The sequence below is a fragment of the Papilio xuthus genome, unplaced genomic scaffold (genome assembly GCF_000836235.2).
Source record: "Papilio xuthus unplaced genomic scaffold, Pxut_1.1 DF826961.1, whole genome shotgun sequence".
In the NCBI taxonomy this organism is placed as follows: domain Eukaryota; kingdom Metazoa; phylum Arthropoda; class Insecta; order Lepidoptera; family Papilionidae; genus Papilio; species Papilio xuthus.
Genome location: NW_013531688.1, coordinates 18118 through 34925, shown reverse-complemented (window position 1 = coordinate 34925; position 16808 = coordinate 18118). Strand labels below are relative to the sequence as shown.

At 43.8% G+C, this 16808-nt stretch overlaps 2 protein-coding genes across 3 annotated transcripts in view; one reads left to right on the top strand and one right to left on the bottom strand.

Moving 5' to 3' along the window:
• Positions 1-2773: 2773 nt before the first annotated feature.
• On the bottom strand, positions 2774-13638 carry Calx (sodium/calcium exchanger 3). Of its 2 annotated transcripts, none has more exons than XM_013315647.1 (8): positions 11969-13638; positions 8824-8915; positions 6393-6556; positions 6170-6269; positions 5982-6080; positions 5602-5760; positions 5154-5325; positions 2774-4759 (listed from the first exon to the last, which is right to left on the bottom strand). In XM_013315647.1, exons 1-8 carry the CDS (start codon positions 13630-13632, stop codon positions 4555-4557), a joined length of 2655 nt encoding a protein of 884 aa, XP_013171101.1. In that variant the 5' UTR covers positions 13633-13638; the 3' UTR covers positions 2774-4554. The 2 variants fall into 2 exon arrangements, with proteins under 2 accessions (XP_013171101.1, XP_013171102.1); XM_013315648.1 differs by having other exon boundaries at positions 6393-6508.
• Positions 13639-14707: 1069 nt separating this feature from the next.
• Positions 14708-16808, top strand: part of Gcn2 (eukaryotic translation initiation factor 2 alpha kinase Gcn2) — a 9561-nt gene continuing 7460 nt past the window's right edge. The window contains exons 1-6 of the mRNA XM_013315016.1: positions 14708-15153; positions 15405-15589; positions 15794-15929; positions 16266-16382; positions 16487-16605; positions 16712-16764. Of these exons, the coding sequence (XP_013170470.1) occupies positions 15100-15153; positions 15405-15589; positions 15794-15929; positions 16266-16382; positions 16487-16605; positions 16712-16764 (664 nt within the window). The 5' untranslated portion in view covers positions 14708-15099. The remainder of the gene's footprint in view (positions 15154-15404; positions 15590-15793; positions 15930-16265; positions 16383-16486; positions 16606-16711; positions 16765-16808) is intronic.

Sequence of the window (16808 nt, the reverse complement as noted above, 5' to 3'; positions counted from 1 at the left end):
CCCTCCTACGTCGACTACTGGTAGGTAACGCATATGCAGTTTTGGATCTCTATGGGCAAATTCACTCACTTTTTCTCTTGCAAACTATAAACCTATACATATAAATAAATTGGAGTGTCTGTTTTTAATTTTTAAATAACTCTTTTTTACTACATGTATATGTAAATATATAACAGTACAAATAAAGATACGCGAGTTCCTAATGTGCTTCTTATTTCGAGGACATTAAGCTCTGCGGCGTAATTTATTGCCTTCGAGCGCTACGGCACCCCTACAGCTCTGCTACGACACCGCGCACACCGCGACACCTTACAACTACGAGTCACGTAGCAAATAAAACCACCGGGATCTCCACGTTTGCCAAAATATTATAAATTAAAATCTAACATTTCCCAAGTTGTTGTGATAAAAAGTACAAAAAAAAACTTGTCAAATAAAGCCCAGTCGCAACTAAGTTTTTTCTAACGTAAAAAGTTATCAGATCCACGTAATACTAAGTCGGTTAATTTATTCAGTCCCTACTAAAGAGATTCTCTGTCTGTTAATTAGCTAACACAACAACTTTTTTTCTTAAACATTTTGTTTTTAAGATGATGTATTTTGTAATAGGACACAATATTGAGTAGTGTCGAGGTGGAGGTGGAGGTGGAGGGGGGGGGGGGGGGGTGCGGATGCGGCGAAGGTAGTGAATCATTTATTTCCTCGAACGACTCTCTAACAAACATTTTCAGGCGTCGCGTCGCGTCTCGTCTTTTTGTGTGCAGATTGCAAGCTTACTTTGTTTACATTGTACACTTTAATAGGTCGATTTGGCTGCTTATAATACCGGTGTCATATTATTCTGAAATAATAATCAGCCTCGGCCAGTAGATGTAGGTGTAGGTCGCTGGCCGCCGCCGCACAGTGGGCACTTTGCCCCTTGCTGATAACAATTTGTAAATAACTAAGTATAATCGATTTCTGCTGCTATACACAACATCGCAAACTTTTCTGAAGCTGACGTGGCGCCATCGATAAAGTTGTACTTGTATATATACACTATTGCTGTCTCTATTATTTTCAAACATAATGTGAGGGATGGCAATATTGAAATAACACACACAGACACTGAATATAAATATTCTTTAATTTTTGTACTAAACACATCGCACGCTGTAACAAATCATTCAGCAGTCCACCGGGCGTCGGCGTCTGCGTGCCTCTGTGCCTGCCTCCTTCACTTGCGCATTATATAAGAGGCATAAACAGATGCGACGACAGAGGCCGGTCGCCGGCGTTGGCGCAGTGGGTGGAGGGCGAGGACGAGGGCGAGAGGCGCGAGTGGAGGAGTGGAGGGCGTTGTAATTGCGAACTTAATCAATGCAATTGAAACAAACATATATCTTCAATAATGAAATCTCTATTTGTATTCACATTATGTACTTAATCATTTATCCATACTATTTTTATTACCTGTATAAAACACTAAAACGACAATATCTCCGCGCCCCGCGCCCCGCGCACCTCGCCCCGCGCCCCGCAGTCTGCGCTACGAAAGCGCGCACTTTCTCAATATTATTATAAAAATAATTCATGCATTTGTTAAAGAATATTAAAAAATAATCAAAATCTAAGAAACCACTCGCAGTTCGCAAATAACAAATAAACTTAGTACCTACATATTAGTGATAACAACTTTATTACAAACATGAAAACATTTTCATTTCTTACTGCTAGCCGCTAGCCGCTGGCCGCTATCCACTGGCCGCTATCCACTAGCCGCTATCCACTAGCCGCTAGCCACTAGCCTCTAATGCTGGACGAAAACAATTACATACAAATACAATAAAACATAACTACCTATATATATGTATGTATGTATGTATTTATGTATATAAATAACTAAGTGGAACATTATTCAAATCACAATAAACAGTCAACCTCGTAAATAAATACTTTGAATATTTATATTTACTCGTAGCATAGATAATTATGAGACAGCGCACTGCACTGCCGCTTACGAATCTCCTGTTCGCTAGAACGAATATATCGCCCGAGATTCAGACTGAAACACTGGATATGTCTACCTACACTTAATAATAATAACGTACGAGCAGCTCGATTCATTTGCTTTGCGCAAGGCAACGCACACTGGTTAGTAATTTCCGTTTTCATAGACATTGTCGTCTGCTATTTTTGACTTAAATACATGACTTATATAGTAATATTTATTAAATCGATGCATACGTCGTTGTTAGAACTATGTCCCTGTACATTTTTATGGAGACAACCAAAAAAAATACATAAAAATGTGCGACGAACAAGTCTATGAAAACCGAAAGAATTGCCCACTGTGCGACGTCTGCGGCGATGCAATGACAATGAGGGCACGTCGTCACGTCGCGTCTCAAAGTGAGCTGCAAGTGATCGACTGGCTGACCTGCCGACTAGCCACGGCGAAACTGGCTGCGTCCACTTTTACACGTGGCCGCCATGCGTGCGACTAAATACTTAGACAGGATTAGTGCAAATTAAATTAAATTTGTATATGAAAATGTGTATATAATAAGAATAACAACAATACATTCAAACTTTCGTGAGACATTATACTAAACTGATATATAAACACGGCTAAACACTCACGTATATACGTCCGGTGGCGGCAGTGACTAGTTTCGAGCCCATCGGGGGCCCTTCATCAGGATGAGTGGTACTGGTATTATTTCGCGGACGCGGCCCGTCGCTCACTGCTCGCTCATCCTGATGAAGGGCCCGGAATGGGCTCGAAACTAGTCGGTGCCGCCACCGGACGAATATATGTGAGTGTTTAGCCGTGTTTATATATCAGCTAAACAACAATACAGTTTATTAATTGCACAATGTGTAAGACATTATCGTACTTGAGTTATGTACCAATATGCTACTGCAAAAGCACAAACGCAGGTCAATCCTAAGATTTACCAGCTTGGAAAGTCGTACAAGTTATTTTATTACCAGCATTCGCTTGATAAATACAAAGTAAAGAACATTGTGTTTTACGTTAGGTTTTGCTGGTGAAATGTTAGAATTGACCGAAGTTGACGCGTCTGCTGCCGTTACATACCGAGAATTACTTATTAGTAGTACCTTATAGAAATATGTAGGCACCGTGGCACCTGCCACTAGTAAACAAAGTTCACAAACGACTCAAATGACACATTGAACACTTTCCATTTAAATATAACAACTATATAAAATTAAAAGTAGTCAGTACACAACAACAATGACTCTGTATAAATGTCGGCTGATCTCAAACCAGTTACATACGAGTATAATAATAATAATATATAAAACATCTGTAAACAATAATAACGCTGTATAAGCTTTCTCAAACTATGTACAATATATTTGTATAAATATATTCCATATAAGCTGTTATTATATATTATAATACATAAATATAAAATGTTTTTCTCATCAATCATTTATATATAAAAGTGAATAATTTATCAGAAACTTTTTAGCTGCACAATTCCTTTTACTACGTAGCGTGTGTTGAGAAAAATGTAAAGATGCGATGCGACGTGACAGTGACAGTGACAGTGACAGGGTCTCCCTCGCGCATATATCATGTCCATTTTTATAATTTTACTTTGAAATTTTGTTTCTGCTTTTATAAACATAATTAGTTTTGTATACTATAATATAATGTTAGACTATAATAAAATGGGGCACAGTTTGTAGTTGCCGGCAGCCGCGTCCTATGACTCAGTGTCATAGATAAGAAAGTTTAGCCTCGCCTCCCCCCAGCCAGCTGGAGTCGCTGTTGGCTGCTCGAGCCGCCTGATCCACGGCTATACTTATGTTATTTTTTGTTTAATTAAAATCAATAGATACTAGAGAGAGAGAGAGAGAGATAGAGAGGTCTCAGAAACAGTGCATTATATGAAAGAATTGCAGTGCAGTAGGAAGGATTCATAAATTTATTTTATATGACTTAATAGTTAGAGTGGAGGATATTCGTATGAACACATACTCAGCTTATATTTAGTAGCAAGGGCATAACACCACCGGCCGGACACCACCAGTTACAATCAAGTCTCCAGCACATCGGTTCACCCCACACTGCCTTATTTATATGATACGAGTATTTCGTCAAAGCTTTTATAAAATCTTGGTTAATTCTATCTCGATGGGTGTTAACAATTATTAAAAATACGTATCGAAATCGATGCAAGTGATGACATCTATTGTTACTTTATTTATGTATTACTTATTCCTAATTATAATTTACTTACATTATATATGTAATTAGACGTTCGATAGCACAGCCTTTAATGCTACATTAATCTCTAATGGAACTATGAAAGTGAAACGACTAGAGGAAGAGGAAAACACGACAACAGTTCTAAAGCTGTACATTTGAGCACGACACTTTTCGACACTTTTAGATCTTTATCTTTTATTATTATACATAACTACTATAGCACTAAATGTGAAAATATAAACTTTAACAGAACACAACGGTTACTTTCACCTTATAATAGTTCATTTGCGGATGAACACAATTCAGTTAAAGGCCGATATTTATTGAGTTTAAAACCCTTTAATTACGTCGTACGCCTCGAGGCCGGACATGAGTAGATAGATCAGCCACAGCGAGAAGAAGAAGCCGGAGGTGAGCAGCTTGAGTCCTCGCGGGCCGCCCAGCTCGCCGCCCACAGAGCGCCGCCGCCGCAGCAGCAGCACCAGTACCGCCAGCGCCGCCTCCGAGCAGAACATCGTCACGCTGAACGCCAAGCTGCCGATCGCGCAATCGCTTACTACGTGCCCGACGCTCGGCCGGCACCGCGCATCACGGGTCGCCGGCCGATCGCAAACCTCACATGATTCACCATTTATATATGAAATACAAGTTGGTGGCAATCAGTGATTTGCTTATCAAGTACCGAGACCACTCCCGCCAGCCGAGCCACCGATCGGAATCACCTGAATATGCGGTCAGCGCACGAGTCCGCTCGACGGACGATAGCGAGCGGGTACTTTATTAAAGCGCATCTTGCGATCGCATCACCGTGAACATCAGATGGAGTTTAACTATCTAAATATATAGATGAATAAAATTGGCGTGTGTATGTAATATCAAAGTAAAATGTTTATATTTCGTGCACATGATTGATTATATTTGCGCTCACTTGCCGGGGTCGACGTGGAAGGGCTCGCCGCGCGCGCGGTGCACGGCGGCGGCTACGGTCCACGCCACGCCGATGCCGAGGAACACGTTGACCGCGTTAGAGCCCGTCACGTTGCCTACGGACGCGTCGGCTGTTCGGTCCTGGATCGCCGCCACCTTGCTCGCGAACGTGTCTGCGCACACGCATTTCTTATACATCTTTCCCTATCCCTTTACTACAATCACTTCATTTCATTTTATGTTTCTATGTACATGGGACTGACTGCTTTTAATTAGAAACATAATGGATTGCAGTGGTGCGGCTGCGACGCTTCGTGACAGTCGCGAGATATTGCTTTAGTGGAATAGATATTTCACCGAAAAACAAATTAACTATACATTAGTACGAGAAATTATTAGCATTAGACGCAAGTAAAGTAGTGAAATGAAAAGCATGAGGTGAAGCAAACCGGGTATGCTGGTGCCCAGCGCGACGAACACGATGGCAGTGACGGAGTCCTTGATGCCGAGCGTGCAGCCGAAGTGTGCGGCCACGTCGCCGATGACGGCCGTCACCAGCCCGATACATACGATTGACACCACGAAGCACAAGTACCCGCCCCCGATGTCTGTTACCACAACCATCAAAAACAACAAATACACTGTTATAATTAGTATAAGTATGTACATATATTATATTACATGTCATCTTTCCTGTAAAACGATAAAGCCTCTCTTTAAATGATTTCTCATAACTCGCTTGTTGTACATATTAAAGTATTATAAGTTTAAATGTCATCAAGTATTCATACACGAAATGTTGTCGCTGCCGCACAGAGCAGCCACTCACCGGTGGGGGGGACGAACGCGAAAATGATTTTCCAGAACAAAGTGATCACGTGGAGGACGTAATCCGACCACGAGGGCGAAGTCTCAGGCTCGTCGGACCCTGCGAACAAAGAGACGCGCACTCAGCGACCTGCGTCTACTCTTATCGCGACTGAACACTCAAGGCACACGTCGGTCGGCTGCCCCCACCTGAGCTAGCCGTCAGCGCCTCCGCGAACTGCTCCTTCCACGACGACGTCCCGATTATGATGGAGGCGTTCGCTCGCTGCACCAGCTTGTCTACCGTGCTCTGCAACAAGACGTGACGGAGGCCACATGTAGACCGGGTCGAGGGCGCCTCTCCTCATTCTAAAGAGGCCGTGGTATAAATAGTCATAATTTACTTGATATTGTAAATAAACAGGGGAGGAACCTTAAACTCCTTGCTCTCTTTGACCCTAAGCTGCGCACGCGTGAGGTCGCCGGCACGCGGCAGACCCCGCATTGCCACCGCTGCCTCCTGGTCCGGCAGCGCGACCAGGTGCTCGGCTGACTCCCGCCCGCCACGCCGCCCGCGACCACCGTGCCCACCGCAGTCTGTTTGCCGTATTTATTTGTTTTAAATTTAGCAAAACATAACAGCCGATTACTTTCGTGAGTGTAATAAATATATTTTGTTTCACGGTTCAGTTTTAAACTGTTTATACTTACCATAAGTATACTTAAAGCGGCCACATAATTTGCCTTCGGGACTTACCGGCATTTTCTCCCGTAGAAGATGTGAAATCATTTCGGGATGGAGCGCCGTTACATCGTGTCTGCTAATCTGTCTGTCGCATTACAAATGTCTACCAAAGTAGATGGTAATCATAAACCAAATAATAATTCCTTCTCCGGCTTCCTGCTGCGTATAGAGATGGATAGAAGATGGTTGCGTCCACACTTAGCGATACTGGCAGCTACGTATTATTGAATGCTATTGAATAGAAAACAGAATGTGACAGTGGCTACGGCTACGGGAAGTCTGAACATCTACGTGACGCTGTGACTGGTAACCGGTGACCGGCGAGGAGGCGCTCGATCACAAGTTACGGTGGACACGATGTAAAAGTGAAAGTTTCGACTTAGCAAAGCTCTAGCGTCGCTCACTCAGTACGAGTTCATAAAAATATTACGACACTTTTGAAGCGCTAAAGCTAAAGTATTGTGTCAAGTTTAAACTAAATATGAAGAAAATCAATGGACAAAACAAACAACGCTATTTAATTAAAAGAGAAGGAGCGAGTCTTACTTGGGAGAAATAGAGGTGGTGCGGAAGGCACGGAAGGCAGCCAGAGAGGGCGCGGCGACGACAACACGACAACGTCAATCGGGCGGAAAAAAAAACGTCAAAGTGAATGCACAGAGCGCAGAGCGCAGAGCGCAGGTACGGAGGCGTCGCGTCGCGTCGCGTCGCTAAGTGAGTGCGCACGAGTACACCGCGTCTCTCCTCTCCTCTCCACTCACATCACATCACAATAATGACATATAACGTTATTATTATATAGTACACATTAAACATACAAAATATTTTTTACCTTATTATGTTTTATATAAAAGTGGACAGACGGAGTGTTTTAGTGCAATACATTCTTAATAATTTTAATTGTTGCGCACATTGTATGAGCCCGAAGCTAATATAGAAATATTTTGACGGAACCTTGGCTGAATTTGTATTATTTATTATTGTAGATTTGAGCAGCACCTCTTTCGTTGTGTAAATGTAACTGAGAAACTTACGAAAATTTCTATTTAACGTAGCTTGAACGTTAATGTGTCTCGAAACCCCATTAGCATAATAGTTAAGGGTACGGATTTCCGATCACATGGTCGATAGTACGAATCCCGCCATTCTGCTATTGTTGTAAACCATATCACAGCACAAACTTACTTGGAATGGTACAAAAAACAATAGTAAATTAACAAAAATCTGCTGGTATTTCATATAAAATAAGAAAAGGAAGAGGAAGAAATCATTCTCAACGAAAAATGTTTAAACTGTTCAGCCGTCAGAATTTGCTTCACCGTAAGTCAATATCTCACGGAAGTTTATGTTCCCAAGTTTCCTAATTAGTGGTACGCCCGATCTCTATCGGCGCGCTGCACAAATCGCACATAGAGTTCATACGAAGATACAAAATTCATCGAAATTTCCGACAAAATATTTCCTGTTTGAGCGTCATCTTCAAGGTTTACTAGTCGTCGTAGTGGCCGGGAACCGTATTGTGGTGGGGTGTGACGCATCCGACATTTAAAAAGAAAATTATAATTTTTTCAATAATAATTCCAATCTGATTTTTGACATCTACATCTACTCCCAGTGACCTGGATCATTGGGAGGGAGAGTGTCTCATCGCCTGAAGCGCTTTCCTCGACTTTTTCATCTCATGGATACCATAATGTACCACCCGACCCAATTTTTCTTTTGCATTGCGCATCTTACAAGCTGACATTCGAGTTGTTCTTTTTTGTTCTACGCACTCATGTTCCTTTGCATTGGTTCTATCGTAATGCCTCCAGAAAACCAGGCACCAAGAATGCACATTTTACATCTCTTTTTTTTAGGGCGGAGGCTAATAGTAGTACAATATAAATAAATATATCGACGATAAACAACGATACCCAGACAAAATTATTGTCTTTTAATCGCTTTAATAGAAACACCGTTTACCGGTAAGAAAGACAATGACCAGCACACAGTGAATTATTGTGCTGCATGCGTGACACGCGTGCGTTGCGTGTTACGTGTTGCGTGCACGGCGTGCGACGTAACACGGTGAACAGGCGTTGAGAGTGAATGAGAACAAAGTAGTTTTATAGCATACCGTCCACTAGCTCCGGCTCTCCCAGGTTCACATAAAACAGCACGTCCTTCTCGTAGCTGTCCTCTTCTATGATGTGCAGAGGAATGAACTTTCTGCAATAAAACAATAAGTTGTACAGCTTCCGTTACGCACAGTATGTACATGCTACAGCTCGATCAAGTTACAAGCAGCTCGATTTCTCATGCATATATCCTATGGAGAAAAATTATGGGAAGAGTCAGAAGAAATTAGCAATCTTGTGATGTGGTATTCATATAGAAACATCTGTCAGAGAGTTGTGAAGGGCGCGGGAGGGGCGCGGGAGGGGCGCGAGAAGGGCGCGAGAAGGGCGCGGGACAGCGGTGCGGGGGACGGCGAGGGCCAATGCATCACTAATGCTATCGATCACTCACCTTACGCTCACTTCATATAAATTTATGACCGTCCTTGGAAGCGCAGTTTCATTGCGGCTTTCTTCTAACTACATTTTATATAAAATTGATTTAACTTTTACATATACATAATATGCTAAATTAGTTACGACTGTGCATCACCGTTGATATATTACTTGAGCTTTGTAGCTTTTATTTTTTTTATATATTATACAGTGACAAACGAGAAACTGAATTCGCCGAAAAAACGAAGCGTCCGTTGCCCATAAACATCTGCTATTGCACATTCGCTGCCTACATTTAATGACATCCTTTGATTATAAGAAAACGTTAGGAAGAGAAAAAGGACTATAATTAGGTTTCCGGTTGATTAGAAAAGGAGCGGTGTTATTATAATATGAGGCCTATAGCGGCTGGGTCGGGAAATCCATCGCTGGCGGCTCGATTTAAAGGAATACATTGAATTTAGACTTGAAAAAATGGCCGTTCAGCAATTAAGTACCTCAAAGGCCACATCAATTATTGCTCTAGCTCCGTCACTGCAGGAAATTAGATTAATGTATTATAATTTCTTCGTTTACTGTATATTTTTTGAAGCACGGTCCACCGCAACCGCTCATTAAGGGCGTGCGAACTGAAGATGCGCGTTCGCAGCTCTCCTTACAGCAGCGCTTTATGTTCATTAACACTTATTTTGTACTACGTTCTCTTATCATTAGCACTAACATTATAAATTTACTATACCACTAGCATTCCAAAATAAATTAACAACTCTAACTAAAGATCACGGCTTTACTCAAGTTTATTTCGATCTAGTTATCGTACAATTTCAGACATGTCGGAGACCTTTCTTCGGGGTCAGTCGATTAACGGGCTAAATTCACGGCACTCAATAACCCGGCGTGACACGACCCCCCGTTAATCCACTCGGCTCTCCTAATAAAAAAACTGTGGTAAGGGATCGGGGACTAAAATTAGGCCTAACGCGTGCATGTTTTTTTTCGTTGTGACACCAGTGAATTAAGTACGACAGCAAAAAAAATCGATGTTTCAAAAGTTTGAACTGTCAAACTAATCAATTATTATCGTTTTTGCAAATTGCGTTTCGTGTTTCGCGTTGCTAAGTTGTTAATTGTGAGCGTTATCTGGCGCCGGAGCCGGAGCCGGAGCCGGCGCAGGAAATGACGGAGTCGATTGAGCCAAGAAGCAATTTACTGGATCTGCCTCCGCTTCTAGCAACAACTACCGGCGCGGCGTGTCTACATCATCGCTATACTGAATTGTATTTGTGCTTCCGTCGCCTCGCAACAATAATATTATATTATACAAGACATAAGAAACTATACCACTTATTACAGAAGACTACATATTTAAAATATGTAATAAGGGAAGAAATATAATAATCACACAAAAAAAACATTCAATATATATTTTAATTTATGGACATGAGCATAAAGATTTAACTAATTTGTCATAATTGTGATATACTATAGTATATTGTTCCGCCTAATTAATACGGACATAATGACGGAGAGACAACAATTTAAAAAAATGTATTATTATGTATTCGAAATTCTCTGCGTTTCAGACGAATTCGGGAACGCAACTGCAACTGTGAATGTCTATCAGCAGCGTTCGCTTCGCAATTTCGGCATATTCGCCCTAATTTTATTACCTGTACAGATTAAATCAATTGAATCCCACACAAGTATACCCGCACACACATACACGCAGGCGCAGACACACATACACGCACACACACATACACACGTGTCAGGTTTTAGTCTTAGGCTACTATTGGAACAATGGTAGTTGATTTCATGAACGGCCCGACGATGTCTCAGCTCAACGCTGCCATCCGCTGGCCTCTGTTCGGTCGACTCTCGACGCTTGACATTTAGTAACAGAGCGCAAGTCTGCCGTCGGCGCCGGTCGAAATGAAACAATTTGTTGGCAGCGCGCGATGCCAACTCATTACAATACACTAAAATTATTTATAGAATTAAAGAAATGAATCAAAACATTACACCCAACTTACTGTCAATATTAAACAGAGCCTTTAGATTATCTTATTCCGGAAGTAAAAGTGATTAAGTAGCGGCGTGTGTAGAGGTGTAGGTATTCTTATATAATCAACTTTTGAAGAAAAGAAAATGACATCAAGATGTCTCAATACTATAGTCACGGCGGATGAATGTCATGGTTAAGTGAATAATACCGAAGATCGTGATGATCTATCAGTACGTATCTAGTCATTAAGAGCAATTTTATTACAATAATAATAATTGTATCATCCTTTTCATTTTGTCAAATATCGAAATTAATTAGCAATCGGTTTACGTCACGGATACGGTGTTAGCGAGAGGGCACGGCGTTAAGTCCATCGCGATGAAGGTCGCCCGCCCGGCCGAGTGCAGAGTGCCCCCTGTCGCACTCGACCACCATCTGTAATGCCCTGAGCTCAATTTGTGCGGCTTCACTCGAAGTCCTACAAAGGCCCGAGTATTTTGGTGCCATAACCGAGTTAGCGCAGCGAGATGGCGACATTCCGCTCGCTTTTTACCGCACACCGACTTTGCTCTATTCTTTTCTCCTGCCACAAACATTCCAAAATACCTTCACTGGGTTGGCAGACACATTAATTGAATGAATCTATTATAGTAACTACCAAACGTAGAATACCTTAGGAAATAATGTTTTAATGGAGTAATCACATACCATAGTTACTGGGTAATTAGGTAGGTAATCACAAAAAGATTAATGTTGCCTCTTACTCTGTTTCGTTGTTTTCGAAGACTACGAAGCCCTGCACCTCCTCGTACTGCGCGCCAGCCTTCGCGGTGCCGTCCTCCGTCCAGTAGGGCACCTTCACCTGGCCTCGGGCGCCGGCCGTGCGCACCACGCGCAGCTCGAATGTGCCAACGGACTCCGTCAGCTCGAAGTCCCTCTGAGGGAAGGCGAATACGCCGGAGTGGTCGTCGTCCAGAATCACCACGGTAGCGGTGGATGGCGAAGCGAGTGCGGCTCCGTGCGGGGAACTCAGGCGCAGGTAGAAATGCTCGTCCTCCTCGAACACGTCGTCGTCGATCACTTCGACGCAAAACTTTTTCTCGGCCTCCCCGTGCGCGAAGGCGAGACGGCCGCGTGCCGCGATATAGTCGGAGCCTGCTTCCGCCGTGCCGTCCTCCGTGGAGTACTCGACGGTCACCTCGCCGCTCAAGTCACCTCTGCGGATCACTCTCACTTCGAACGATCCACAATTTTCCATCACCGTGTAGTGATTGGGATCGAACCGAACGGTGGGACCTTTGGGTTCCGGAGACAAAGATTCCGACTCGCGGCGTTGTATTTCAGCTTTTACTTCGCTGAGATCGCTTTGAGCTCTTTCTGAGATTTTGCGGGAAAAGTCCCCACCACCGGTCATCTTACGAGTCGCGGCCACACGATAAAAAGCTCTTGATTTGGGACCTCGAGACATCAACGTCTCTAAAGCCATCCTTTCCACTGTTTCCAAGTCTTCCTGTGGATGTTGTCTCCTCAATTCGCGAAGAACCGAAATGTATTCTCTTCTAGACTTCTCTAATTCACGACCTTCTTCGTCGTCTGTCGCAAACTCGTCTCCTGGTTTTAAAGCCATTTCCACGGAACCATCACCCTCTGCTTCTACGATTACACCTCTTTCATTAACCCTATAACCTTTCTTAAGGTACTTATAAACTAACAGACGTCTATCTGCTATATAAGCAGTCAACACTGTGGCTGGAAAAAAAAGGAAGGTCACGGCGCCCTCCCATACTTCCACCTCGCTAGGTGAAATCACGGCAAGGATGAGATAGAGCCACACGTAAGCAAAGACCGACCACGTCGCGGTAACTAGGAACACTCTCAGGTGCTTTATCTTCCGCACCTCGCCATCGGGGATGACCGCCACACAGATAGCGATGATGACGAAGAGGTTGTACGCGGCCGAGCCGACTATAGTTCCGGGACCCAGGTCGCCGGCCTGGAAATCCTTGCCTGCGATCTCTATCACTGACAGGAGGATCTCGGGGGCGCTCGAGCCCAGCGCCATCAGCGTCAGGTTAGCGACGGTCTCGTTCCACACTCGCACCACGATTATCTGCTCGCTGCCGTTTCGTCGAACGCGTACTTCCTTCTCTCTCGATGTGATCACTTCTATGGCTGCCATGAACCGGTCCGATACTATAGAGACGCCTATGAACAGATATAGGAGTGCGAAAAAATATACGAGACCGCGTAAGGCAATATCGAGGGTCGGAACGTCTTCGAGGGGTTTCCAGGCGGGTAGCACGAGTCCGTCACTGCAACGCAGCGTGCGCGCGGGTGTAGAGTTCCGCGGCGCGAGACGCGCCTCGGGCGGAGCGGAGCGAGCCGCCTGCCAGCAGGCCGCAAGCGCGAACGCGGCCAGCATGCGCATCGTGCTCCCGAGCCGACCGCCGCCGCCCGCAGCTGGCGTCTGACTGCGATCGCCGCCCGCCGCGGCATACGCCCCCGCCCGCCTGCCACCCTGCCATCCCTGTCTACCCCTTTAAACCCGAATCTTGACTTCCTTCGCCCACGATGTCCTAGTTGTACGAAATCGGTTTTTACTTAGCTCCAATTCTTTTTTCTCTAGTGAAATAACTGATGCCCGGCGTGTTGGCGCTCTTTAAAGCAGCTATACGTGGCATCTGCATCAAGCAGTCGGTCCCTAAACGCCGTGCTCAAGCGTAAGTAGCCTATATCGAGTATTTGTCGGCCTTCTCTAATCCCCTGTATTAATGGTTAAGGCCCTACGCTAAGCACCAGTGACACCATAAGCTCCCATAACTACAGGAGCAAGACTTCATCTCGGACCATATCCCCGGGCGGGATTTGTCCTCTTTCAGGCTCTTTCAACAGCCTCATTTTTTACTATGACAGTCTATCAAGCGGAAACCAATGCTCTCCCCAATAAAGTTCCGCTTAGTATTGCTGATATAACAGCAGATAGAAACAGGTCTCAACCTATGTATTGTTCTAAAACTAGTAGTTTTTGTTGCCAAACCAAGCCATCAATCAGGGTAAGGGGCATAAAATCTTTGTTTCCGACATAACGGAAGCAGCAAGCCAATGCCTCGTGCTCCTCCACAAATAATGTCTGTAACCGCAATACATGCCTGCAGTCAGGTCTCAAAGATGCCGAACTTCGAATCAACAACGCGCTGAGCCATACCGTTCGTCGAGCTGCTGTGTCAGGTGGTCTAGGCGTCTTGACGTTTCTAACTCCTAACCATTTCAAGGATTTTGTCTGAATTGTCTCTTTTTCTAGACTAAGGACCCAGATGCGGTGATAAGCTCTCTGATATATGTCTGCCAGTATACAAAGTGGTTGGAATTAGGCCAACATTGTCGCCGTCTCAACGAATATTGTATGCGTTATCCTACTGCTCTCTGTCAATGTCAAAAATTAATCAAAAACCTGCAATAAGAACCTAATCAGACTATCTAGAACAAATATAGACCGACAAGGCTTAGAAAAGGCTGGACAAGGCTCTCTGAACCGGTGGAAATAAGTCAAACAAAATTATGAAATTGTAACAAGTCACTTGACGTAAATGAATTGTGTTACAAAAACAAAATAAAAAAGATTGTGGTGCCTTGTTGTTATAAGTTATAATTTTGTCCAGGATTTAATCGGCGGCGAGGCGAGCGAGCCGGGTTAATTTTTTATTTTGTTATTGGCAACACTGGTAAAACTCAAAAGTTGTAGCTTTTATATACTCTTTGCTAGTAGGAGAGATGGGAAAAGTTTAAGTTGGTTGTTGTTGTTTTTATTTGAGACAACTTTGATATCAAAATTATAAAAAGTGTTCGGGAGTTTAAGACTGCGAAAAAAGAAGAAACTTATCAGTATTAATGTAATATGGGCGACGACACACCGGAAGAACGTCAAACTAATGAACTTATTGTCTTAAAGGTTATAAAAAGTTTTATTTTTGTTAGTGTATTGCAAACTTTTCATTTGCTATTAAACAAAATCTGAGTAAGGTACAAGATTTTACCTTATGGGATATAAATACAAAATTTGACAGTTGATACAAAACAGGAAGTTATCCGAATCCAAACCGACTGGGAATCAACTAACTACTGCTGGTTTTGATTAGGGCCTGTGAAGTCAGTGTTTAGCATTTCCAAAAGCGATATTGAATACGAATTAAATGGGTGCAGTCAATATATGGGGAGTCAGTGGTGGAGGTTGGGGATGAAGAGGGTATTTGGAGCGAGGAGGAGCATACGGCGGCGGGCTGGCGGCCGCTGCACGTGACGCTGGCGCTGCTGCCGCTGCACGACTCTGCCGGCGCGCACTGCTCCCTCACGCTGGCCTTCAAGTGCTGTCCTCTGTATCCGGATAAGTGAGTGTCCTGACTAATTCTATATTTATATCCTATTTAGTAGATTCCTTATCATAATTTTGAGAAAAGCTATGTAAGGATATTATTGAAATATTCATTTCAGAAACAATAATATCAATACCAGACTATTATTTTTTATTCTTTGCCAGTTAGTTATGTAATTTTTATTTTCCTGGTTCTTGAAATAATATATTTCTGTTTAAGGCCTCCAAAAATTTCAGTGCGAAGTGTGCGAGGGCTGTCGCTAGAGAACATGAACAAATTACTGCAGGAGCTGGAGCGACTGGCGGTGGAGATGTGCGGGGAGGTCATGATATATCAGCTGGCCACCCATACGCAGGTATATATATGATTTAATTTGATCCACTGAATAGTGTGGGATACAAGCATTGATCTTGTGATACATCTGCATTTCCTCTGGTGTCTTGCAACACCATGCCATGGCATCAGTGACCACTAAACAAGGACACTGCTGAAGTGTTGGTTGTAAGCAAGGTTGTAAGCATGCAGTTAAATCAAGACCATGAGGACACAGAACTTATAGCAAAACAAGTGAAACAATATCTTGATAATGCACAAGTACACAACTTTGTAAAGATAATGAGAACGCATCTAAAGGTCTGTATAAAGTACAAATACTTACTTTACACTTGTTGTTTGTGTTTTGCATTTCTAGCAATTTCTGCATGAACACAACAAGCCCGTGCTGTCATTCTATGAGCAGATGGTGAGGGAGAAGACACAGCTGGAGGAGATGCGGCAGCGGGACCTGCAGCTAAAGGAGCACGAGGAGGTCGGATCCGGAGGGACAACAGAGCTCGCCACTTTATTATTTGATTGACAATAGTTTTTGAATGCATTCATAAAGTGGTTGATTTGCGAGGTGTGTGGCGACAGGCGCGGCAGATGCGCGCGGCGTTGCTGCTGCGCCAGGAGACTCTGGTCGGCGACGTCGCCGACCGGGACGCCGAGGCCGCGGACGACGATGGGGGGCGACCCGATTTCCGCCTGCTCTGGTTCGACACTCATGATGTTTTGTAATTTTTATCGTGTCTTAGAATCGCTAATCGATTTATTCCAAGCGAGCTTATGACTGATTTTATCAACGACATGTGATGTTAGCGCAGCTACGAGGAGCGCGCGGGCGCGGAGTGGGGTGCCGCGGGGGAGGCGGAGTGCGCGGGGGGCGCGGGCGCATGCGCGTGCGCACCCCGCGCCC